Genomic DNA, 24,187 nt, shown 5'->3' with positions numbered 1-24,187 from the left:
ACCCGACACATCCCCTGCTCACGACGAGTTTACAGTCGAGGCTCCAATGCCCATTTTACAGATGAGGAAACTGAGGCCCAGAGGAGTTCAGGGACTGGCCCGAGGTCACCCAGCGGACAAGTGTCTGGGCTGCAATTAAGAAAAAGGAGAAGAAGAATGGGAAGTGTTCCCCCGCCCCTTTCCTCCACCCCCTCTCCTTCCTCCAAGTGTTAGCCGAGCTCCCTCCTGCGAAGCGCTGCTTCAAAGGGCATTTACCGTAATTACCCATCGGGAGCACCCGCCGCCAACGGCCGCCCCCCCCCCCCCCCCCCCCCCCCGCGCCCGGCTTCCTGGTGCGCATGCGCCGGCGCACTGTTATAGCAGCCGCCGGCCCAGCGCTTTGCAGACGGGAGCTTCGGGACGTGACCAATTCTTCGGTTCCCAGGTAAGGAGGCGGCCACCCGGGGTCGGGGGAAGGAGGAGGGTAGAGGAGGAGAAGGATGGGGATAGGAGGGGGTGGGGGAGAAGAATGGGGGCACGAGGGGGAGAAGGAGGAGAAGGATGGGGGGGAGGAGAAGGAGGGGGGCAGGAGAAGGGGGGGTAGGAGGAGGAGAAGGAGGGGGTAGGAGGAGGAGAAGGAGGGGGTAGGAGGAGGAGAAGGAGGGGGTAGGAGGAGGAGAAGGAGGGGGGGTAGGAGGAGGAGAAGGAGGGGGTAGGAGGGGGAGAAGGAGGGGGTAGGAGGGGAGAAGGAGGGGGTAGGAGGAGAAGGAGGGGAGAAGGAGGGGGTAGGAGGGGAGAAGGAGGGGGTAGGAGGAGAAGGAGGGGAGAAGGAGGGGGTAGGAGGGGAGGAGGAGGAGGAGAAGGAGGGGGTAGGAGGAGGAAAAGGAGGGGGTAGGAGGAGGAAAAGGAGGGGGTAGGAGGGGGAAAAGGAGGGGGTAGGAGGGGGAAAAGGGGGGGTAGGAGGGGGAAAAGGGGGGGTAGGAGGAGGAAAAGGGGGGGTAGGAGGAGGAAAAGGGGGGGGTAGGAGGAGGAAAAGGAGGGGGGTAGGAGGAGGAAAAGGAGGGGGGTAGGAGGAGGAAAAGGAGGGGGTAGGAGGAGGAGAAGGAGGGGGTAGGAGGAGGAGAAGGAGGGGGGTAGGAGGAGGAGAAGGAGGGGGGTAGGAGGAGGAGAAGGAGGGGGGTAGGAGGAGGAGAAGGAGGGGGGTAGGAGGAGGAGAAGGAGGGGGGTAGGAGGAGGAGAAGGAGGGGGGTAGGAGGAGAAGGAGGGGGGAAGGAGGGGGTAGGAGGGGAGTAGGAGGAGGAGAAGGAGGGGGTAGGAGGAGAAGGAGGGGGGAAGGAGGGGGTAGGAGGGGAGTAGGAGGAGGAGAAGGAGGGGGTATGAGGGGGGTAGGAGGAGGAAAAGGAGGGGGTAGGAGGGGCAAAAGGGGGGTAGGAGGAGGAAAAGGAGGGGGGTAGGAGGAGGAAAAGGAGGGGGGTAGGAGGAGGAAAAGGAGGGGAGAAGGAGGAGGGTAGGTGGGGAAGAAGGATGGGGTAGGTGGGGAAGGATGGGTGTGGGGAGAAGGTTAGGGGGAGGAAGAGTAGCAGAAGGGGGTGGGGGAGAAGGATGGGGTAGGGGGAGGAGAAGGAGGGGGGAGGAGGAGGAGGTGTGGGAGAAGGATGGTGGGGGAGGAGGATGGAGCGGTTGGGGGAGAAGGATGGAGGGGGATGGGGGAGGAGGGGGAGAAGGAGGGGGGCAGGAGGGGGAGGAGGAGGGGGGAGGAGGGAGGTTTGGGGAGAAGGACGGGGGTAGGGAGGAGGAGAAGGTGGAAGAAGAGGGGGAGGAGGGAGAAGGAGGGGGTGGGGGGAGAAGGAAGGAGAGAAATAGAGGAGTAGAGGGGAGTAGGAGGGGACAGGGGAAGGATGAGGGTAGGAGCGGGTAGGAGGGAGAAGAAGGGGTGGGGGAAGAAGGAGGGGTGGGGGAAGAAGGAGGGAGAGAGAGAGGGGTAGAGGGGAGTAGGAAGGGACGGGGCAAGGATGGGGGTGGGGGGTGGGGAGGGAGAAGGATGGAGTAGGAGGGAGAGAAAGAGAAGGGTAAGAGGGAAGGGAGGGGGAGAGTAGGAGGGGAGAAGGAGAGGTAGAGGGAAGAGGAAGGGGAGTGGGTCAGTGTCTCTCTCTTTGTCTACCACAGAGATAGCTGGCACTAGAGCTGGCACTAAACCATAAGCTACTGTGGGCAGAGAAAGTGTCTACCAACTCTCTGTTGTATCATATTCTCTCAAGTGCACTGCTCTCAGTAAGCATTCAGTCAATTGTCTTTTTTTTATAGTACGTAAGTGCTTGGGGGCGTTCCTCAAAAGTCAGTTATTGGTCCCCTTCTCTTCTCTGTCTATACTCACTCCCTTGGTGAACTCATTCACTCCCACAGCTTCAACTGTCATCTCTATGCAGATGACACCCAAATCTACATCTCCCCGTTCTCTCCCCCTCCCTCCAGGCTCGTATCTCGTCCTGCCTTCAGGACATCTCTGCCTGGATGTCCACCCGCCACCTAAAACTCAATATGTCCAAGACTGAGCTCCTTATCCTCCCTCCCAAACCCTGTCCTCTCCCTGACTTCCCCGTCACTGTGAACGGCACTGCCATCCTTCCCGTCTCACAGGCCCACAACCTCGGTGTCATCCTCGACTCCGCTCTCTCATTCACCCCGCACATCCAATCCTTCACCAAAACCTGCCGGTCTCACCTTCACAACATCACCAAGGTCTGCCCTTTCCTCTCCATCCAAACTGCTACCTTGCTGGTACAAGCTCTCATCTTATCCCGACTGGATTATTTCATCAGCCTCCTGTCCAATCTCCCATCCTCCTGTCTCTCCCCGCTCCAGTCTATACTTCATTCCGCTGCCCGGATCATCTTTCTACAGAAACGCTCTGGGCATGTCACTCCCCTCCTCAAAAACCTCCAGTGGTTGCCTGTCGACCATCACATGACACAGAAACTCCTCACTCTTGGTTTCAAAGCTCTCCATCCCCTTGCCACCTCCTACCTCACCTCCCTTCTCTCTTTTTACTGCCCACCCCATACACTCCGCTCCTCTGCCCCTCACCTCCTCACTGGGCCTCATTCTCACCTGTCCCACCGTTGACCCCTGGCCCACGTCCTACTGCTGACCTGGAATGCCCTCCCTCCTCACCTCCGCCAAACTGACTCTCTTCCCCCCTTCAAAGCCCTACTGAGAGCTCACCTCCTCCAGGAGGCCTTCCCAGACTGAGCCCTCCCCTTCCCTCCGCCCCTCCTCCCCTTCCCAATCCTCCTACTCCCTCCCTTTGCTCTACCCCCTTCCCCTCCCCACAGCACTTGTGTATATTTGTATGTATCACTTATTACTCTATTTTATTAATGATGTGTATATATCTATGATTCTATTTATCTTGATGTACTGATGCCTGACTACTTGTTTTGTTTTGTTGTCTTTCTCGCCCTTTTAGACTGTGAGCCCCTCGTTGGGCAGGGATTGTCTCTATCTGTTGCCAAATTGTACATTCCAAACGCTTAGTACAGTGCTGTGCACACAGTAAGCACTCAATAAATACAATTGAATGAATGAATGCCAGGCACTATACTACGCACTGGGCAGATCCCAGCTAATCAGGTTGGACTCAGTCCTTGTCCCAGATGGGGCTCACAGTCTTAATCCCCATTTTCCAGATGAGGGAACTGAGGCACAGAGAAGTTAAGTCGTTGCAGTAACCTCTCACTTAGGTGGCACAGAAATGTAAATGTCAATGTCAGGCGAGAAAGAATTAATGTACAGGTTATAGCGAAATGTTTCAACCTGCTTACAGCAACCCTGGAAGGACCAGACCTGTTTGCTTGAACCGTGGAATCTTCTTTCTGTTCTGGGGGAGGGTCTCCTTCAGAGGCTGGGCTAGCAGTCCTAGCAGTTGGTGATGATGAAAAGGCACAACTCTTCCATGAGGTCTTCCCACACTAAGCCCCTCCTTTCCTCTTCTCCCACTCCCTTCTGTGTTGCCCTGACTTGCTCTCTTGGTTCTTCCCCTTTCCTAGCCCCACAGCACTTATGTACATATCTGTAACTTAGTTATTTATATTGATGTCTATCTCCCCACCCTCTAGGCTACAAGCTCATTGTGGGCAGGGAATATGTCTTTTTATTGTTGTATTGTACTCTCCCAAGTGTTTGGTACAGTGCTCTGCGCTCAAATAATGAATGAATGATAGGGTATTAAGCACTTGATTATTTGGGTAGATACCAGATATTCAGTTTGGGCAGTCACTCCTTGAGGACAGGGATCGGGTCTACTTTACTGTTCCCTCCCCAAGTGCTTGGTACAGTGTTCTGTACACAATAAGTGCTGGTTGATTGACTGTGGGAGACTCAAGAGCTAGGTGATGAGAGCAGGTGTTTTATCCCCATCTGACAGGTGAGAAGACCGAGTCACAGAGGTCAAGTGACTTGCCCGAGATCCAACATCAGGCCAGTGTCAGAAGTGGGATTAGAATTTGGACCCCTAGCTCTCCGATCCATGCTTTATCTCCTTTCTTAAGTGGTGAGGAGAATTAGTATGGCCTGGTGGAAAGAGCATGGGTCAGAGAGTCAGGATTTGAGTACTGATCCTGGCTTTGCCAGTTGCCTGTTAGGGGACTTTGGGCAAGTCACAACTTCCCTTTGCCTCAGTATCCTCAATTGTAAAATGGGGACTTAATACCTGGTTATTCCTCCTACTTAGACTGTGAGCCCTGGGTGTGACAGGGACTGTGTCCTACCTGGTTATTAACTTGTATCTATCTTTAGACCAGTCCTTGCCACATAGTAAACATTTAACAAATATCAAAATCATAATAAGTGTCCAGAGAAATCAAAATAAAAAGTTAATGCCGATTATGGCGAAAAGCTGAATTGAGTGTTTGCAGTATTTCCAGTTTGGTGGATAAAATGTCAGACTTCAATCCCTCATAATGGTGATCGTTTTGGTGTTTCCACTCATCCCCATTCCACCTCCTCCATTGGAAAAACTAGCAGAAATCCACTAAACTTCCCACAATTAAAAATATATCTACCATCCCTGACTTCATGGAAATCCTCTGGTGACCATATTTGAAAAGCCCCTGGTCCTCCAGAAGATTTCAATAAATCAGGTTAGGACTATAAGCTCATCCTTCAACTTCAAGTTTGTTGTGGGCAGGGAATGTGTCTACCAACTCTGTTGTACTGTACTCTCCAAAGTACTGAGTTTAGTGATCTGCACAAATAATAATTATGGTATTTAAGCGCTTACTATGTGCAGAGCATTGTTCTAAGCGCTGGGGTAGATACAGGATAATCAGATTGTCCCACGTGGGGCTCACATTTTTTAATCTCCATTTTTACAGATGAGATAACTAAGGCACAGAGAAGTTAAGTGACTTGCCCAAGGTCACACAGCAGACAAGTGCTCTGCACATAGTAAGCGCTTAACAAATACAAATACCAACATTATTATTAAGTGGCAGAGCCGGGATTAGAACCCACGACCTCAGACTCCCAAGCCCTTGCTCTTTCTGCTAAACCAAGTAAACACTCAATAAATACTGATTAATTGATTTAGAGAAGCAGTGTGGCCTCTTGGATAGGGCACAGGCCTGAGAGTCAGAAGGACCTGGGTTCTAATTCCGGCTCTGCCACTTGTCTGCTGTGTGACCTTAAGCAAGTCACTTACTTCTCTGTGCCTGTTAGCTCATCTATAAAATGGGGAATAAGATGTGAATCCCTTGTGATCCATGGACTGTGTCCAACCTGATTAATCTGTCTCTAACCCAGTGCTTAGAACAGTGCCTGGCACATAGTAAGCGCTTAACAAATACCTTTAAAAAAAAAATGGGGCCGTGGGGGAGAAGAAAAATGTTTCAAAAGGAAACTACAGGAAAGATGACCCCCTTGTAGGGGAAGATTTTGTAATTCTTTAAGCTTCAAAACTCCAGGAGTGGAACTGCCTCTTGCATCCAGCTAAGAAATTTCTACTATCTCCCACTCCCCACCTGGGTTAGAGCCCCTCAACTGGTACTTGTCTACTGACAATCTCTGTTGGTACTTAAGGACCTAACTTTCTAACTTGATTACTTAAGTACTAACTCATTTCATAGCCCCTTTTCTCATTCTCGAATGAGAATTCTTTCTCATTCTCATTCATTCTCATTCTCAAATGAGAGATTCTTTTCTCGAATCCCTGCTCTGCCACTTGGCAGCTGTGTGACTGTGGGCAAGTCACTTAACTTCTCTGTGCCTCAATTCCCTCATCTGTAAAAATGGGGATTAAGACTGTGAGCCTCACGTGAGACAACCTGATCACCCTGTGTCTATCCCAGTGCTTAGAACATTACCAACATTATTATTATTATTATTTCTACTTGTAGCCTCCCCTTTGCCCTCCCCCACTATCATTTGAGGGCAGGGATGGCGTTCACTATCTCCGTTGTACTTTCCCAAGCATTTAGCACAGTGCTGTGCTTACTGATTGATGTTTGCTTACCAGCTGACTTGTGACGTTCTTCACCATCATTCACTGTTCCCTGGGCATCCTCTGTGTTGGAAGGTCACTGTTTCTAGACTGTAAGCTCCTTGTGGGTGGAGAACATGTCGGCCAACCCTGTTTTATTGTTCACTCCCAGGTGCAGTACAGTGCTCTGCACACAGTAAGCGTTCAGTAAATACCGTTGATTTCTTGGCATTTCTGGAAAACTGTATCCTGGTCTTTGGTGGAGGGACTGCCTTGGTTTCCCCCTTATTCCTGCTTGTGAGCAATGAAAGTAGCTGCCTCCTAGGACTATTTTTATGGTATTTGTTAAGTGCTCACCATGTGCCAGGCACTGGGGTAGATACAAGGTAATCAGGTTGGGCACAGCCCGTATCCCCCATGGGGCTCACAGTTTTAATCCTCATTTTGCAGATGAGGTAACTGAGGTAGAGAGGAGTTAAGTGACTTGCCAATGTCACATAGCAGACAAGTGGCAGAGCTGGGTTAAGAACCCAGGTCCTTATGGTTCCCAGGCCCGAGCTCTAGCCACTAAGCCACACTGCTTCTCTATTTCTCTGTTGGGATTTTTTTCAGGGGGTAGGGAGCTTGCTCTTCCTGCCCCTCCTATACACTCTTTCTTGCCTCTCCCTCCGTTTCCTTCCACTTCATTCCCTGCTTTTAGGGTGTCTCTACACTCCCATACAGCCTATTGCACCATAGAGATAGATGTTTCCTGTATGCAAATCGGAGAACCACAGAAGACCTTAAAATGAATGTGCAAGTTCAGATGTATTATACTATCGGTTTCATAAAACCACATCATGGGATTCTTTTATAGCTTGAGCTGGATGGATCCCCCAAAGATTTCCTTAAACCGAAGATCAGCTGGCTCTCATTGCCAAGAGAGCACTAGGACTAGGCAAGCCAGGCTTTGGGGTACCTTTTGCAGGACTAAAAAATAGTGGAAAGAATGAAGGGGGTTGGGAGAAGGAAGTGAAAGCAAAAGGTCCAACTTATGAAATTGGGTGCAAAGGTCATCAGAAACAAGTTCTGGCTAGCCACTTACTCCTGGCTGGAGTCATATTTGAGGGACCTGACTGGCCCTTGACTAAACTTGCCCCAGCAACGTCGCCAAGAGCCGCCGTTTCCTCTCCCTCCAAACTGCTACCTTGCTGGTACAAGCTCTCATAATATCCCGACTAGATTATTGCATCGGTCTCCTCTCCAATCTCCCTTCCTCCTGTCTCTCCTCACTCCAGTCTGTTCTTCATTCCGCTGCCCGGATCATCTTTCTACAGAAACGCTCTGGGCATGTCACTCCCCTCCTCAAAAACCTTCAGTGGTCGCCTGTGAACGTTCGCATGAAACAAAAACTCCTCACTCTTGGCTTCAAAGCTCTCCATCACCTGGCCCCCTCCTCCCTCACCTCCATTCTCTCCTTCTACAGCCCATCCCGCACACTCCGCTTCTCTGCTGCTAACCTCCTCATGGTCCCTCATTCTCACCTGTCCCGCCATTGACTCCTGACTCACATCCTACCACTGATCCGGAATGCCCTCCTTCCTCACATCCGCTAAACTCTCTTCCCCTCTTCAAAGCCCTCCTGAGAGCTCACCTCCTCCAGGAGGACTTCCCAGACTGAGCCCTCCCTTTCCCTCCGCCCCTCCTCCCCTCCCCATTCCCCCTACTCCCTCCCTCTGCTCTTCCCCTTTCCCCTCCCCACAGCAGTTGTGCATATTTTTATATATTATTTATTACTCTATTTTATTAATGATGTGTATATATCTATGATTCTATTTATCTTGGTGGTAATGACGCCTGACCACTCATTTTGTTTTGTTGTCCATCTCCCCCGTTTAAACTGTGAGCCTGTTGTTGGGCAGGGATTGTCTCTATCTGTTGCCGAATTGTACATTCCAAGTGCTTAGTACAGTGCTCTGCTCAAAGTAAGTGCTCAATAAATATGATTGAATGAATTATTAAATGGCATAGTGGTTAGAGCAGCAGGACCTGGGTTCTAATCGTGGCTCTAGCACTTGTCTGCTGTGTGACTTTAGGGAAGTCACTTCACTTCCCTGTGCCTCAGTTACCTCATCTGTAAAATGCAGATTGACTGTGAGCCCCATGTAGGACATGGACTGTGTCCACCCTGCTTAGCTTCATTCAACCCCAGTGCTTAGTACAGTGCCTGGCACCTAGTGTTTAACAAATACTATTTTTTAAAAAATCTTCTGAATTCATAGGAAGAATTTTAGCTGTTTGGACTCTCGTTCTCTAGGATCTGACAACATGCCGCTGGTCATTGTGGTTCACGGAGGAGCTGGTGGAAACGCTCCTCACCCTGAAGATCGTCAGGAAAAGTTACGCCAGGGGGTGACCAAAGCTGCTCTGAAGGGATATGACATCCTCAGAGGAGGCGGGCGGGCAATCGATGCCGTCGAAGGAGCAGTGGTTGTGTTGGAGGATGATCCGGAATTTAATGCAGGTAACTCCTTACTGCCCGAGGAAATGGCTCAATAGAATAAGTGCCCTAAAGAAATACAAGTGGAGAATTTCTCAACCATCTAAGAGGCAAGCAAATCTATTTTTGAAGCGGGCTAGATATCTCGAGATCCAGTCCTTCTAAGCATCCATTTTCCGTGTCGACTAAAGCACACGGGCTGCATCTACAAAGAGAAGAAGCGTGGCCTAGTGGATGAAACTTGAGCCTGGGAGTTGGGGGACCTGGGTTCTAATCCTGGCTCTGCCACTTGTCATGTGACCTTGGGCAAGTCACTTCACATCTCTGGGCTTCAGTTTCCTCATCCATAAAATGGGGATTAAGATGTGGGGCAGGGATTGTGTCCAACCAGATTATCTCGTATCTGCCCCAGTGCTTAGTACAGTGCCTAACACATAGTGGATGCTTAATAAATACCATTTAAAAAAACAGTGAGCACTTAACAAATTTACTATCATTTATTATTATGTACCATCGAGTCATTTCCGATTCATAGCGACTCTATGGATGTACTTTCTCAAGAACGTCCTGTCCTTTTGCCATAATCCGCAACCTTTCTAGCAGTTCTTCCATTACCGTTGTAATGGTCTCAATCCATCTAGCTGCCGGTCTGCCTCGTCCACATTTTCCCTGGACTTTTCCTAGCATTACTGTCTTCTCCAGAGAATTAGTCCTCCTGATTATGTGTCTGAAATATGCTAATCTAAGTCATTTGGCTTTCCAAAAACCACTTAGGCTTCATTTGCTCTAAAATCCATCTGTTTTTCAGGCAGTCCATGGTATTCACTTAACACCATTTTTAAAAATAGTGTGTGCTTAAAAAATACCATTTAAAAAAAAAAAGAGCACTTAACAAATACCACTTAAAAAAAAACAAATTGGACTATCGTATATCATTTCTACCCGGAAGATTGACACCCCGTCTCCCAACACCCCACAGCTTTCTTTTCCTTCTAGCCGTCCAGAATTTTTTCTGCAACAGTATTATTGAAGCTGAGATGGCTTAGGCCTACTATAAACTTGACAGTAACCAGGTTTCTTTTTTTAAAAAAAAAAAAAAGAGCAGGAGCATATGATTTTCCTATTCAAATCAGAATGAAATGGATGGCAGGGGCCTGGACTTCAGATCGTATTTTTTTTATGGTATTTAAGTAGTTCCTATGTGCCAGGCACAGTACTAAGCACTGGAGTAGATAAAAGGTACACAGGTTGACACAGTGTGTGTCCCACATGGGGCTCAAAGTCTTAATCCCCATTTTACAGATGAGGTAAATGATGCACAGAGACCTTAAGTGACTCACCCAAGGTAACACAGCAAACAAGTGGCAGAGCTGGGGTCAGAAGCCCTGTCCTTTGCCTCCCAGGCCTATGCTTTATCCAGGGAATGTGTCTGCTAATTCTGTTGCATCGTTCTCTCCCAAGCGCTTAGTACAGTGCTGTACATGCAGTAAACAATAAATACCATTGATTGATTATCCACTAGGCCATGCTGATTATTTCAATGCTCTAAAAGAGATTCTGAGAAGTCCAAATAGATCACACCTGTTTGTAGTCACTTCAGGCCAAAAACATTAAGCTTCACATGTTTTTCAAGAAATCTAATGTGATTCTTCATTTTTTTTTCTTTCATTCCTGATTTTAGGATGTGGATCGGTTTTAAACGAGCAAGGTAAAGTAGAAATGGATGCAATTATAATGGACGGAAAAGATCTCTCCTCAGGAGCAGTTTCAGCAGTAAAGCGAATCGCGAACCCAATCAAACTCGCCCATCTCGTTATGGAAAAGGTAGGCAGAAAATACACACAAATAAATAGCATTCTTTTCTTCGTGCCATGCAAAGTGTTTGCAAATCAAGATTTTGGGATGTCCAAGATGGCAACTTTTACACTAATCTTCCAATCCTCCTGTTGCCTCAAACTGCTGAAATCTCCAGCATTTCATATTTTTATTTCTCATGTTCCACTGATTTTTGTACTAGGGATTTCATTTATCCCAAGTGCAGTCACAATAATTTTCTCATCTTCTCACACTACTTTTCAAACAATTCTTCTGAGCCCCTCAAATGCCCCCCGAGGCCAGATCCCTGCCAGTGTTCCTTATTTCTTGCTTTTTCCCCCCGACCTCCTTTTCCTGGCCGAGTCATCTTAGAACCTAGCATATAGATCTGTTCCTATGCTTAATTCAGTGCCTGGCACATAGTAAGTGCTTAACTTACTATTGGTTATATTATTTTTATTATTAATAATTTGTTTAAGCTCTTAAAAAAAAAGACACTCCTTTGTACTCTGAGGAGAGGGAGAAGAGCAAAAAGGGTCCTTGTGGAAGATAATGTCTGGAGCATTCCGAGTCTGCCATTTCCCAACTTTATTGGAGGCCTGGCCCGGAGACCAGGCCACGGGGTGGGATGCGGACCTCCCCCCAGCCTCACTCTGAACATCAGGAGCTGGGAACAGCGGAGGCTTTGACTCAGAGCGGGCTAATTATTATTATTATTTATCTGTAAATTGCAGATTGTAAATTGATTGCAGGTGAGGATGAGATTGAGATGGATGAGGTCGGCCTGATGTCTAGATTTCTACCAGCGGCACTTTGCAACTCAAGCATAAGAGCAGAGGAAGTGTACTGTGTAGATAAGCCAGAGTTGGGTGTTGGTGGCCCAAGAATGGGGAGAGGAAATAAGGGAGTTGAGTTGAAGATGTGGATTTGTTCATCAAAATTTGGATATTGAGACCAAATCGGGGATGATTTTGGAAAATTGGAGGAGGTAAGAGAATTTGTCTCTGTGGGGAAACAGGACAGTTTTGTGGAAAGACGGTGAATGGGGGAGACAGGCTGATAAGGAGTTTGTGGTCATTGGAATTTCCGAGTTGACGAAGGTAGAAATGATGATGAGATTGAGCACGTGTCCAAGTGCAGTGGAGCAGGAGGTCGGCAAAGTTGAGCGAGAGGAAGAAGGCAGTGGGAAGGCTAGGGGGATCATCCACATAGATACTGAAGTTCCCAAGGATTGGTGGAGAGATGGAGAAATGGGAATGAAAAAAGGGATCAAGAGTGGGTGATAGAGGCGGATGATATGGGCTTCAGAAGAAGGGAAAGATAGATTGGTGGAGAGTCTAGGGGGATGGTGTGCAAGTTACACTGAGGGACAAGGAGGAAGCAAACTCTTCCCTCTTTCCCAGTTAGAGAAGATGGACCCATCTCTGGAGAGAGCCAGATTTTAGGGGCGGTGACGAGGAAGAGTGGAAGGGAAGCTTTCCCGTGACAGAGTGGAGTTCCACAGGCCACACTTGGCTGGGGCTATGGGGCAGGAGAGCGGGGAAAGTCCGTGTGAGAGATCAAGAGGCTGCGTGGCTTAGTGGAAAGAGCATGGGCCTGGGAGTCAGAGGACGTGGGTCCTAATCCCGGTTCTGCCGCATGTGTGTGGTGCAACCTTGGGCAAGTCACTTAACTTCTCTGTGCCTCAGTTATTTCAACTGTAAAATGGGGATTTAAGAGTGTGAGCCCCATGTGGGAGAGGAAGTATGCCAACCTAATTATCTTGTATCTATCCCAGTGCTTAGACCTAGTAAGCACTCTACAAATACCACAAGTATCATTATTAGGAAGGCTTATATGGGAATGAGCTGATGGGGTCCATGTAGGGGAGGGGGGTTGTGGAGTCAGAAAGAAAGATAAGGATGGGGGATGATCAGCGGGGGGGATTGAGGGGGACATGATGAGGGCAGAGCAGAGAATGTCGAGAGCGGTAGCGGCTTCATCTGGAGTTTGCTGCAATTAATTTGCAAGTTCTTCAGGCGGGTGGGAAGGGGGCAGAACATACCCGACAGCTCCCAGCCAGGGGAAGCTTTCAGAGGGAACAGAGGAATGTCCCCTTGAGCCAGGCTGAGCAGTAGAAAGTCAGCTCTCCCTACCTAGAGACTATAAACTCCCCCTCTAGACTGTAAGTTCACTGTGGGTAGGGAATGTCTGTTACACTGTACTCTCCCAAGCACTTAGTGCAGTTCTCTGCATATAGTAAGCGTTCAATAAATACAGTTGACTGACTACAGTGGCAGATCATTCCTTCTGAGTTCCTTATCAGCTGTGTATTCAGGCAGGGCAAGGTCCAGCTGGGGAAGGAACAGCTCTCCCCGGGATCAAAGCCCTCCCCAGGATCAAAGCCCTCCCTGTCAGCCGGCTAGGCTGGGGTTAAATCAGCATTATCTCCCCATGGCCCAGTCTCAGAGCCAAAGCCTCCGCTGTTCCCAGCTCCTACTCTGCAGGATGAGGCTGGGGGGAGTTCGCATCCCACCCCGTGGCCTGGTCTCAGGGCCAGGCCCCCACTAAAATTGAGAAACGGCAGACTCGGAATGCTCCAGACACTATCTTCCGCAATTATCCTTTTTGCTCTTCTCCCTTCCTCCCCTCAGAGTACAAAAGGATGCCTTTTTTTAAAAAAAGAGCTTTTCAAAAAAATTAACTCTGGGCCATTTAAGTCCTTAAACTTAGAAGGACTTAACTGACCCAGAGAAGTCAGAAACAGCATGGTCTAGTGAGTAGAGCACGGGCCTGGGAGTCAGAAGGACCTGGGTTCTAATCCCGGCTCTGCTACGTGTCTCCTTGTGGCCTTCGGCAAGTCACTCCACTTTTCTGGGCCTCAGTTCCCTCATCTGTAAAATGGGGGTTAAGACTGTGAGCCCCCTGTGGGACAGGGAGTATGTCCAACCTGATTTACTTGTATCTACTCCAGTGCTTAGAATCGTGCTTGGCATACAGTAAACACTTAACCAGTGTTACTATTCTCATTATTATTCTTACCCCATCATCCGTTAAAATGGAAGTTTAGGCTTTACACTAACTGAGAGACTTGTATGAGCTCTGCAGCCTTCCCTGACCAGGACGAGGGGAGTTACAGGGTCAGACAACCCAGGCTAAACAAAGTCCTTTGGCCGGTCCTAAAGTACATCTGAGGCTTCAGTTGACTTCCCCCTCCCCACAAACTACCCTAGTTTCCCAACCGAGGGCGGCTTGTGCTCTCCCAGGAACAGATCAGCTTCCTGAGTGTAAGGAGGCCAAGGGACACACATCCAGAGGAAGAATTCCACATCTTCTCTTTGACCCTCCTCATTATTCTCTCCCAGGTCCTGAAAAATCAAATTCTTTTCACTCAAGGCAGGACTTGGCACTTTGGACATGTTCCAGAGGCGAAATTGGTACATTCATTCATTCAGTAGTATTTATGGAGCACTTACTTTGTGCAGAGCACTGTACTAAGCACTTGCGAGAGTACACTATAACAGTAAGCAGACACATCCCCTGCCCACAATGAGCTTACAGTCCAGAGGGGGAGACGGACATTAATATAAATAAATTGAATGCAACACCTCTCTCTAAACAGTCCAAAATAAGGCTTACTGTTTCTCTTTTCTTTCCTAACCAGACAAGGCATACATTGCTGACAGATCAAGGGGCAGCACTTTTTGCTAAGGCTATGGGGGTCCCTGAAATTCCCGAAGAGCAACTGGTGACAGAACAGAATTTAAAGCGACTGGAGAAAGCGAAACTTAAAGGGGACCAGCTACCAGCATCTGAAAAGTAGGCACCTTTTCATGTCTCCACTTATATATTGGAACTTTCACAAATGAGATGCGTTTAACTATGCCTAGGCCTTGGAATTTTGACTTTGAACCCACTTGTATCGAAGTTGTTTTCATTACAAAACCGTACCTTTGAAACACATTCTTATGCGTCTTGATTATGTGTTTAGAGCACGTGATTTGGGTTCAAGAGTACCTTGTTAAAATGTGGAAAAGTTGACTTGTGGCTTTCTTGTCTGGTGTGGGGAAGGGCTAATTCTGAATAACTCTTTCCTCACATTCCAGAAACTGGGGCCTTGTTCTTTAGTAGTCTTAGCACTTATTTCAGCTTTATAATATGCGAAGCGCTAGAATGGGAGATTAATACACTGCAAGAAAATCAGTTCAGGAGCTCACAATCTAAATGGGGGACGTTGGGTGGTGTACAATAAGAATATAAACCAAGCAACAATGAAGACCAATTTAAAATTCACCAAAGATCAGCATAAAATGCTAACTTCTGCTTGAGTGGGGTTTTTGGAGATGAACATGGAGTCGTCTGTAGCTGGAGCCAGACTTCACCATTTTTATTTTTATTTTATTTTATTTTTTTTAAAAAAAAAAAAGATGGCTAAGTGCTTACTATGTGCCAGGCTCTCTACTAAGCTCTGGGGTAGATACAACATAATCAGATTGGACACAGTCCACGTCCTACATGGGGGTCACAGCATTAATCCCCATTTTACAGATGAGGTAACTGAGGCACAGAGAAGTTAAATGACATGCCCAAGGTCACACAAAAGACAGTGGAGGAGCTGGAATTAGAAGCTAGGTCCTTCTGACTCCCAGCCCCATGCTATATCCACCGGATCATGCTGCTTCCTACCCATAACTTTGAGTCTTTTCTCCTTTCTAGAAGTTAAGGAGAGGAAGCAAAGTCCAGGTTAGCTTTTGAAACACAACTCTTCAGGATTTTATCTTTAAAAATAAGTTCCCCTATTATCAGTCTGGCTCCTATTTCTTCCACTTAGGGACACTAGCAACCCTAATTCCAAACCCCAAGGGCAAAATCACAGACATCAAATAAACACTTCCCTTCCTCTGTCTCCCTGACTTTTTTCACCCCTTTTACTTACGTCAGTCCATTGTCCAATTTTCACCATCCCTCTCCCCAAATCCCACCAAATTACAGATCTCCTGCCACCCCAGTGGAAAAAGTCTGGGCCCGGGAGTCAGAGGACCTGGGTTCTAATTCCCTGCTCTGCTACTTGTCTGCTGTCTGACCTTGGGCAGGTTACTGAATTTCTCTGTGCCTGAGTTCTGTAAAATGGGGATTCAGATTGAGAGGCCCATGTGGGACAGGGACTGTGTCAACCTGATTAGCTTGTACATATTACAGTGCTTAGTACAGTGCCTGGCAGTCAGTAAGTACTTAAATACCATTTTTTTTTAAATGACGACCCCTTAAAATTTGCATGCAAGCAGTCGGGGAGTTAATGCTGGTGCCTCTTCAGCCATCTCTGTTACAGAGCTTCTCAAAAATTTAAGAACCACAGATAATCCAAAATTACCATTTATTTCAAATCATCCCTCTCCCCTCCCCCACCTTTAAGGACTTCATTGGACCTGCTAAAGAATAGTAAGACTAAGGAGGTTCCCAGCAGAAAAAGTGACAGGCGGGTGATAAGAAGGAGAAATATTACAGTTCTCTGCCCACAATAAGTGTTTAATAAATATAATTGAATGAAATATTAATAAAACGGGCCCAGATAACGAGCAAATCAATCAACAAGAGTCTGCATTTGACCCAGACACTATTTGGAATCCCATACTCACTAAAAAGCTGACCTCAGTAAGTTTATACATAAATGGATTTGTATATTTTTAGCATTAAACAAGTGGGCTAATATGGTTTCTCGTGTCTTGCTTGCAAGCATCCAGGACACTGGATTTGCCATGTGGTCCATTTGAGACAGATCTCACTCTGAAGGAAATGAATTAAACAAGGATTGTATAAAGTTTGCGGTGCCCCGTTTAATTGCTAAAATCAACAAAGCTCTGGTATTTTGTCTTCTGACTTTTGGCAGAGACCTCGGAACAGTCGGTGCCGTTGCCATGGACGGCCAAGGAAATGTGGCCTTTGCCACATCTACGGGGGGGATCGTGAATAAGATGATTGGCCGCGTTGGGGACTCACCGTGCATCGGTAAGGTGACGATTATGATCGTGGTATTTGTAAAGTGCTTACTAGGTGCCAAGCATTGTACTAAGCACTGAGGTAGATACAAAATACGAGGTACGATGGAAGCAGCATGGCCTAGTGGATAGAGCACAGGCCTGGGAGTCAAAGGCCTGAGTTCTAATCCTGGCTCCACCACTTACCTGTCGTGTGACCTGAGGCAAGTCACCCAACCTCTCGGTTCCTCAGTTCCCCTCATCTGCAAAATGGGGATTCAATATCTGTTCTCCCTCCTACTTAGAGTATAAGCCCCATGTGGGACTTTATTATCTTGTATCTACCCCAGCGCTTAAAACAGTGGTTGCTTAACAAATATCATTTTTATTATTATTATTGAGGCCGAGGGCTTGGGAAGGCAATCTGGGCTGTGGTACCTGTGAGGACCAAGGGGAGTGGTATGAACTTTGGGGTTCAGGTCCCACATTGCTACTGGGTCTTCATGACCTTCGAACTTGTGACTTCATTTTGGAAGAAATTACGCACCTGTATTCCCCAGGGTAATTGCTGTTCACCCCCACTGTACTGCACGCCTATAGGAGAATCCAGGTAAAAATTCCCATTCTTGCTGCATTCAAAGCCCCTGTTTAGAGTCCCTAAAATGTGAATGTTGGTGTTTTTATTTATATACATATACATATTTATACATATATAGAGATAGAGAGACCTCTTCTCCATCCAAAGGCAGCATCTCTTCTCTCTGGACCACTTAGCCTCTTTCTTCCCCCACTGTGTCGGCCAGCCTGCGGGGCGATAAGGGTCAAGCTGGATTACAAGGGGGTGAAACTCTAAACTGTGAGGCCCAAGAAGGTCAGGGATTGTGTCCGATCTCATTAACTGGTAGCTTCCCCAGTGCTTAATGTTTGGCCCATAATAAGCATTTAACAAATACCATAATAATAAGAAACGACCCCGATCTGACTTTCTGCCATTCCTGAACCTTTCAAAGCACTCCCTGGGTCTCAAAGATGCCCCTCCCAGACTTCCTATGGCCATAAGGGCCAGTGCTTTACTTCATAGCTTCTCAAACACTGGAAGTGCTTGTTTGTTAGAGAAGCAGCGGGGCTCAGTGGAAAGAGCCCGGGCTTGGGAGTCAGAAGTCATGGGTTTGAATCCCAGCTCTGCCACTTGTCAGCTGTGACTGTGGGCAAATCACTTAACTTCTCCGTGTCTCAATTACCTCATCTGTAAAATGGTGATTAAAACGGTGAGCCCCATGTGGGACAACCTGATCACCCTGTATCTACCCCAGCAGTGCTCTGCACATAGTAAGCACTTAACAAATACCAACATTATTATTATTATTGTTTACTGGGCCCCTTTCCCTCAAATATTCTTACACATGTAGGAAGCCCACCACAAGCACGGTATTGTAACCTGCAGACCATTCCCTCAATCCTCCTCGAACATTTGTTTCTGCTAAATGTTGTACTTTCCCAAGTATTTAAGTAATAATAATAATACTTTTGGTATTTGTTAAGCGCTTACTATGTGCAGAGCACTGTTCTAAGCGCTGGGGTAGATACAGGGTAATCAGATTGTCCCATGTGAGGCTCACAGTCTTAATCCCCATTTTACAGATGAGGTAACTGAGGCACAGAGAAGTGAAGTGACTTGCCCAAAGTCACACAGCTGACAAGTGGCAGAGCGGGGATTCGAACCCATGACCTCTGACTCCCAAGCCCGTGCTCTTTCCACTGAGCCACGCTGCTTCTCCTAAGTACCGTGCTTACACACAGTAAGTGCTCAATAAATAATGAATGAATGAATTTATTTGGGGTTCAGTTGCCTTGATAACTTCAAGACCATCCCAGGCCCCCTGAATTTCTTACGTTAATACATTTTCTTCCCCGAGCAGGATCTGGAGGGTATGCTGACAATCACATAGGTGCTGTATCTTCTACCGGGCATGGAGAAAGCATTATGAAAGTGAATCTAGCCAGACTTACACTCTTCCACATGGAGCAAGGTACAGGCGACCTGTCTTTCTTCTTCACAAACTTATTGTTTCAAGTTAACATAATAAATTCAAATCCTAAAGAGTTAATAAAGCCTGACTGGCTTATACTACTTGGCATATTTCTCCATAGCATCAGTTATCTGCTCTGTCACGTTCCCAAATCCTTCCTGTGTTGAAGGTAGTCATGTAATCCTGGCCAATAGCTATTTGACTGTAGAGCCCACTATAAAACAACAAATCCGTGTGTGGCCTGTTGGAAAGGGCATGGGCTTGGGAGCCCGGCTCCTCACTTGTCTGCTGTGTGATCTTGGGCAAGTCACTTAATATCTCTGTGCCTCAGTTCCCCTATCTGTAAAATGGAGATTCAATGCCTGTTTTCCCTTCTACTTAGACGGCGTACCTCTTGTGGGATCTGATTATCTTGTGTCTACCCCAGCGCTTGGTACAATGTGTGACTCATAGTAAACAAATCAATCAATGGTATTTATTGAGCCCTTACTATGTGCAGAACACTCTACTAAGCGCTTGGGAGAGTACAATACAACAGAATTAGCGGACCCGTTCCCTGCCCACAAGCTTACAGTCTAGAAGGGGAGATGGACACTGATTTGAGTAAATAATTTGTAATCTGTAATTTAAAGATGTATACACAACTGCTGTGGAGGGTAGGGTGAGTATCTTCTAGACTGTGAGCTTGTTGTGGGCAGGGAATGTCTGTTGTATTGTTCTCTCCCAAGTCCTTAGTACAGTGCTTTGCAGACAGTAAGGGCTCAATAAATACGATTGAATGGCTCTCAAATGTATGCCGTTATTATTAATACTACAGTTATTATTAAGCTACTGTCACAAAAAAGAAATTTAGACTATTTCCAGGGAGTTGGACTTGAGTTCAATCGATCAAGTGTATTTTTAAAGTAAATTTTAACATTGGCACTAAGAATTAATGCCATTTGAGTCGACAGTACCGAGAAGACAAATGCAAGATTACATTTTTCCCTTAGAGCAACTCCTCCCTTTCCAGTTTTTTTCCCCGAGGCTTCTGTCATTGAAAACAATCCCCCAATCCACTCTTCTTTTTTTTTTCTCCCCCAGTTACATTTGACTGATGCCAAAACTCCTTATTTGGGGATTCAGAGTGACAGAGGATCCAGGTGGTTTATTGATGGCTTTACAATGTACTCCTTGGAAAATGGAGATTAGTTCAGGCCTTGAGCCTGAAAAGAGTCAGGCCGGGACTTTGCACAAATAGCCGGAGCTTATCGACAATGGTCGCTGCCCTGTGGTATAGCCGAGTTGTGCAATCCAATTCATACATTGTTTTCTAAGAACAAATTTATAGTCAGGCTAAAAAATATTCCAACACCTAGAGCAGGACACTGCAGGAAACAAAAGCCCTAGAATGACTTATGGAAGTTACCACCCAGAGTAATTGGTGGGCAAATTATTTTTCCCACCCCACACTTAGCAATTTGTTTTTTGATGGATTAATCTGCTAAAGTCAGGATCTTATTCCTAAATGGCCTATCTCCTCCTACCTTGAGTCCTCGAGAATGTTATCTGAGCAACTTCAGTCCTGACTGGAAGTTTATGTACTGTTATCCAGGCTTACATTTCAAACAGATTTAGTAGTTTCATTTAAGATCTTGGTGAGCTGGATAATGGTGATCACCATTAATTTAGAATGATACCCAGAGTCCTTCTGCACATGCACATCATTCAGTCATTTAATTTTATTTGAGCGCTTACTGTGTGCAAAGCACTCTACTCAGTGCTTGGGAGAGCATGGTTTAACAAACTGACACATTCCCTGCCCATGATGAGAAACAGCATGGTTCAGTGGAAGGAGCCCGGACTTGGGAGTCAGAGGTCATGGGTTCGAATCCCCACTCCCCCACTTGTCAGCTGTGTGACTTTGGGCAAGTCACTTAACTTCCCTGTGCCTCAGTTACATCATCTGTAAAATGGGGATTAAAACTGTGAGTCCCACGTGGGACAACCTGTTCACCTTGTATCCCCCCAGCGCTTAGAACAGTGCTTTGCACATAGTAAGCGCTTAACAAATGCCACCATTATTCTTATTAGAGAAGCAGCGTGGCTCAGAGGAAAGAGCACGGGCTAGGGAGTCAGAGATCATGGGTTCAAATTCCGACTCCATCACTTGTCAACTGTGTAACTTTGGGCAAGTCACTTCACTTCTCTGTGCCTCAGTTACCTTGTCTGCAAAATGGGGATTAAGACTGTGAGCCCCATGTGGGACAACCTGATCACCTTGTATCCCCCCAACGCTTAGATCAGTGCTCTGTACATAGTAAGCGCTTAACAAATGCCAACATTAGTATTATTACCATGTAGAGGGACATCTTGTCATTTCCACAAAACAGAGCCTCCTGTCCTATGAGCAGAGATTTCCAGTCATCTTTGGGTTTTTGTTTTCGGGTTTTTTTTGCAGGGGCGGGGAGGAGTGTATTTAAGCACTTACTTTGTGCCAAGCACCGTCCTAAGTGCTGGGGTAGATACAAGTTAATCAGACCAGATACAGCCCCTGACCCACATGGGGCTCACAGTCTAGGTAAGAGGGAGAAAGGGTATTGAATTTCCATTTTGCAGTTGAGGAAACTGAGGCCCGGAGCAGTTACATTGATTTGCCCAAGGTCACACAGCAGGGAAGTGATTAGAGCCCAGATCCTCTGGATCCCAGGCCCACACTTTATCCACTAATCCACTGCTTCCCTACAATCTTCCTAATTGTAAACTCCCTTTGGACAGGATTCAATCTACCGAGTCTCTTGCATCTTGGTCTCCCAGATGCTTAATACACAATAAATACCTTTAATTATATGAGTTCTCCAGGGCTTTTGGATGATCCATATTGTGCGATATCTCGTTTCAGGAATGTCTCCAGAAGAGGCGGCCAGCAACGCGTTAAATTACATGAAGACCAGGGTGCAGGGAACGGGAGGACTCATCGTCGTCAGCAAGGAGGGAGAATGGACTGCCAAGTGGTCCACCTACTCCATGCCTTGGGCGGCCGTCAAGGACGGCCAACTGCAGTACGGCCTCAATCCTGGAGAAGTCTGTCCACCTGAGGCCCTTAAAGCTTAAAGCTTTCCCCACCGTGAGGAGGAGCGTTCCGGAGGAGCGGAGGCCGTGAAGAATCGGATTCTTTTGGCTGGCTCTAGGAATAAAGTTATTCAGGGGTTCGGGGTCCTGGCGACCGGGCTCCCACCTTGAAGGGTTTCAATCCGTCTAGTCGGGATGTGAGCAGGAGCCGGTTAGCAACATTTTTTTTTTCCCCTCGGGGAGGGTCAGTGTGTTAGGCCCATTCAGCCATTTCGGGGCGACCACTTTGATAGGCGGGTCTCAAGTAGGTGGCTCTCTGCCACTCGCCCCTACCCTTTCCCAAGTTAATAACTCCAGCGATTGATTCTGCCCCTTGCCGGCATGTAGACAGTTAAGAGACCTGGCCGGGGGCGAGAACTTAGTTTGTCCCATGCTGGGATTACTGCTGGAACTGTTCCTGTCGGATCAGACGCGTTACACAGAAATCGTGTCTTCTGGGCTCGTGTAAACTCCTGTCGTGCCACCCATCGGGGCGTTACGATGGGAGGAATGAGCTTGTTTGTGTCTGGCCGAGGACGAAGTGACACGGTATAGAAGAGTCTGTACCTAGAACATCCAGTGTTCGGTTTTCTCTTCCGTCCGCACCGCCCCCCGCTGAGAGTTTGAAGGGCCTGTTCCCAAGCTTTGAGGGCGGTGAAAGGAAAGGAAAGATCCCAGCTAAGGAAATGCTAACAATGTGCCTCTTTATGCTGGAAATAGCACTTACTGGGAAATTTTTACTACCGACTTAACTAGCATTTCGGCCGAACTCTGGCTAGGGCTGGGCTCCAACCTCTCACTCTGAAAGACTAGCACGTCTAAACTGCAATGTATACTGTGAAAATACCAATAAACATGTATTTTGAAAGAAGGTCAGTGTTGGAGACTGTGTATCTGAAAAGTGGCGACTGTTCTTTTCCCTCCTAATTTGAAACTGACTACCTTGTTTCTAGACACTTTCCTACTCTATCATGTTCCTGAAGGAATCAATCGATGGTATTTATTGAGTTCTGTGGGCAGAGCACTAAACTGAGCACTTGAGAGAGGAAAATACAACAGAATTCACCAATTTAACCGTTCTTAAGATCTGGAGAAAGGGTCTGCCTTCCTGTTTTTGCTCCTATTGCCCCCCCCCCTTTTTTCATGGTATTTCATTCATTCATTCAATCTAATTTATTGAGTGCTTACTGTGTGCAGAGCACTGTACTGATGTATGTTACTCAACACATGTTACTTAGCACTTACAAAGGAAGCAGCATGGCTTAGTGGAAAGAGCATGGGCCTGGGAGCCAGAGGATCTGGGTTCTAATACTGCTCTGCCACTCATCTGCTGGGTCACCTTAGGCTAGTCATTTCACTTCTCTGTGCCTCAGGTCTCTCATCTGCAAAATGGGCATAAGGCCTATATGTAGAACCGGGACTATGTTCAACCTGATTATCTTGTATCTACCCCAGCAGTTTATTGAATCAATCAATCAATTGTATTTATTGAGCACTGTACTAAGCGCTCGGTAGAGTACAGTACAATCAACCAAGGGTATTGAGCACTTACTATGGAGAAGTGCTTGGGAGAGTACAAGAGAATGCCGACTCCTCCCCCTCCCATCCTTTAACTGTTGGAGTTCCTCAAGGGTCAGTTCTTGGCCCTCTTCTGTTCTCCATTTACACTCACTCCCTCGGTGAACTCATCCGCTCTCACGGCTTCGACTACCATCTCTACGCAGATGACACGCAGATCTACATCTCCGCCCCTGTCCTCTCCCCCTCCCTTCGGGCTCGCATCTCCTCCCGCCTCCGGGACGTCTCCACCTGGATGTCGGCCCGCCACCTAAAACTCAACATGAGCAAGACTGAGCTCCTCATCTTCCCTCCCAAGCCCGGTCCGCTCCCAGACTTCTCCATCACCGTGGATGGCACGACCATCCTTCCCGTCCCGCAGGCCCGCAATCTCGGTTTCATCCTTGACTCGTCCCTCTCGTTCGCCCCACACATCCTATCCGTTACCGAGACCTGCCGGTTTCACCTCTACAATATCGCCAAGATCCGCCCTTTCCTCTCCACCCAAACAGCTACCTTACTGTTACGGGCTCTCGTTATATCCCGGCTAGACTACTGTGTCAGCCTTCTCTCTGACCTCCCTTCCTCCTCTCTCGCCCCGCTCCGGTCTATTCTTCACTCCGCTGCCCGGCTCATCTTCCCGCAGAAACGATCTGGGCATGTCACTCCCCTTCTTAAACAACTCCAGTGGTTGCCTATCGACCTCCGCTCCAAACAAAAACTCCTCACTCTAGGCTTCGAGGCTCTCCATCACCTTGCCCCTTCCTACCTCTCCTCCCTTCTCTCTTTCTACCGCCCACCCCGCACG

General features: G+C 47.5%; 1 protein-coding gene across 1 annotated transcript; it reads left to right on the top strand.

Moving 5' to 3' along the window:
- The first annotated feature begins 338 nt into the window (after positions 1-338).
- On the top strand, positions 339-22,693 carry ASRGL1 (asparaginase and isoaspartyl peptidase 1). Its single transcript, XM_029061586.1, has 7 exons — positions 339-424; positions 8,751-8,957; positions 10,615-10,757; positions 14,392-14,546; positions 16,615-16,733; positions 18,622-18,732; positions 21,614-22,693. Exons 2-7 carry the CDS (start codon positions 8,762-8,764, stop codon positions 21,823-21,825), a joined length of 936 nt encoding a protein of 311 aa, XP_028917419.1. The 5' UTR covers positions 339-424; positions 8,751-8,761; the 3' UTR covers positions 21,826-22,693.
- Positions 22,694-24,187: the final 1,494 nt, after the last annotated feature.

The sequence above is a fragment of the Ornithorhynchus anatinus genome, chromosome 3, assembly GCF_004115215.2.
Source record: "Ornithorhynchus anatinus isolate Pmale09 chromosome 3, mOrnAna1.pri.v4, whole genome shotgun sequence".
Taxonomy (NCBI): Eukaryota; Metazoa; Chordata; class Mammalia; order Monotremata; family Ornithorhynchidae; genus Ornithorhynchus; species Ornithorhynchus anatinus.
Note: the sequence above shows the minus strand (reverse complement) of the source record. Positions and strands in the feature narration are given on the sequence as shown.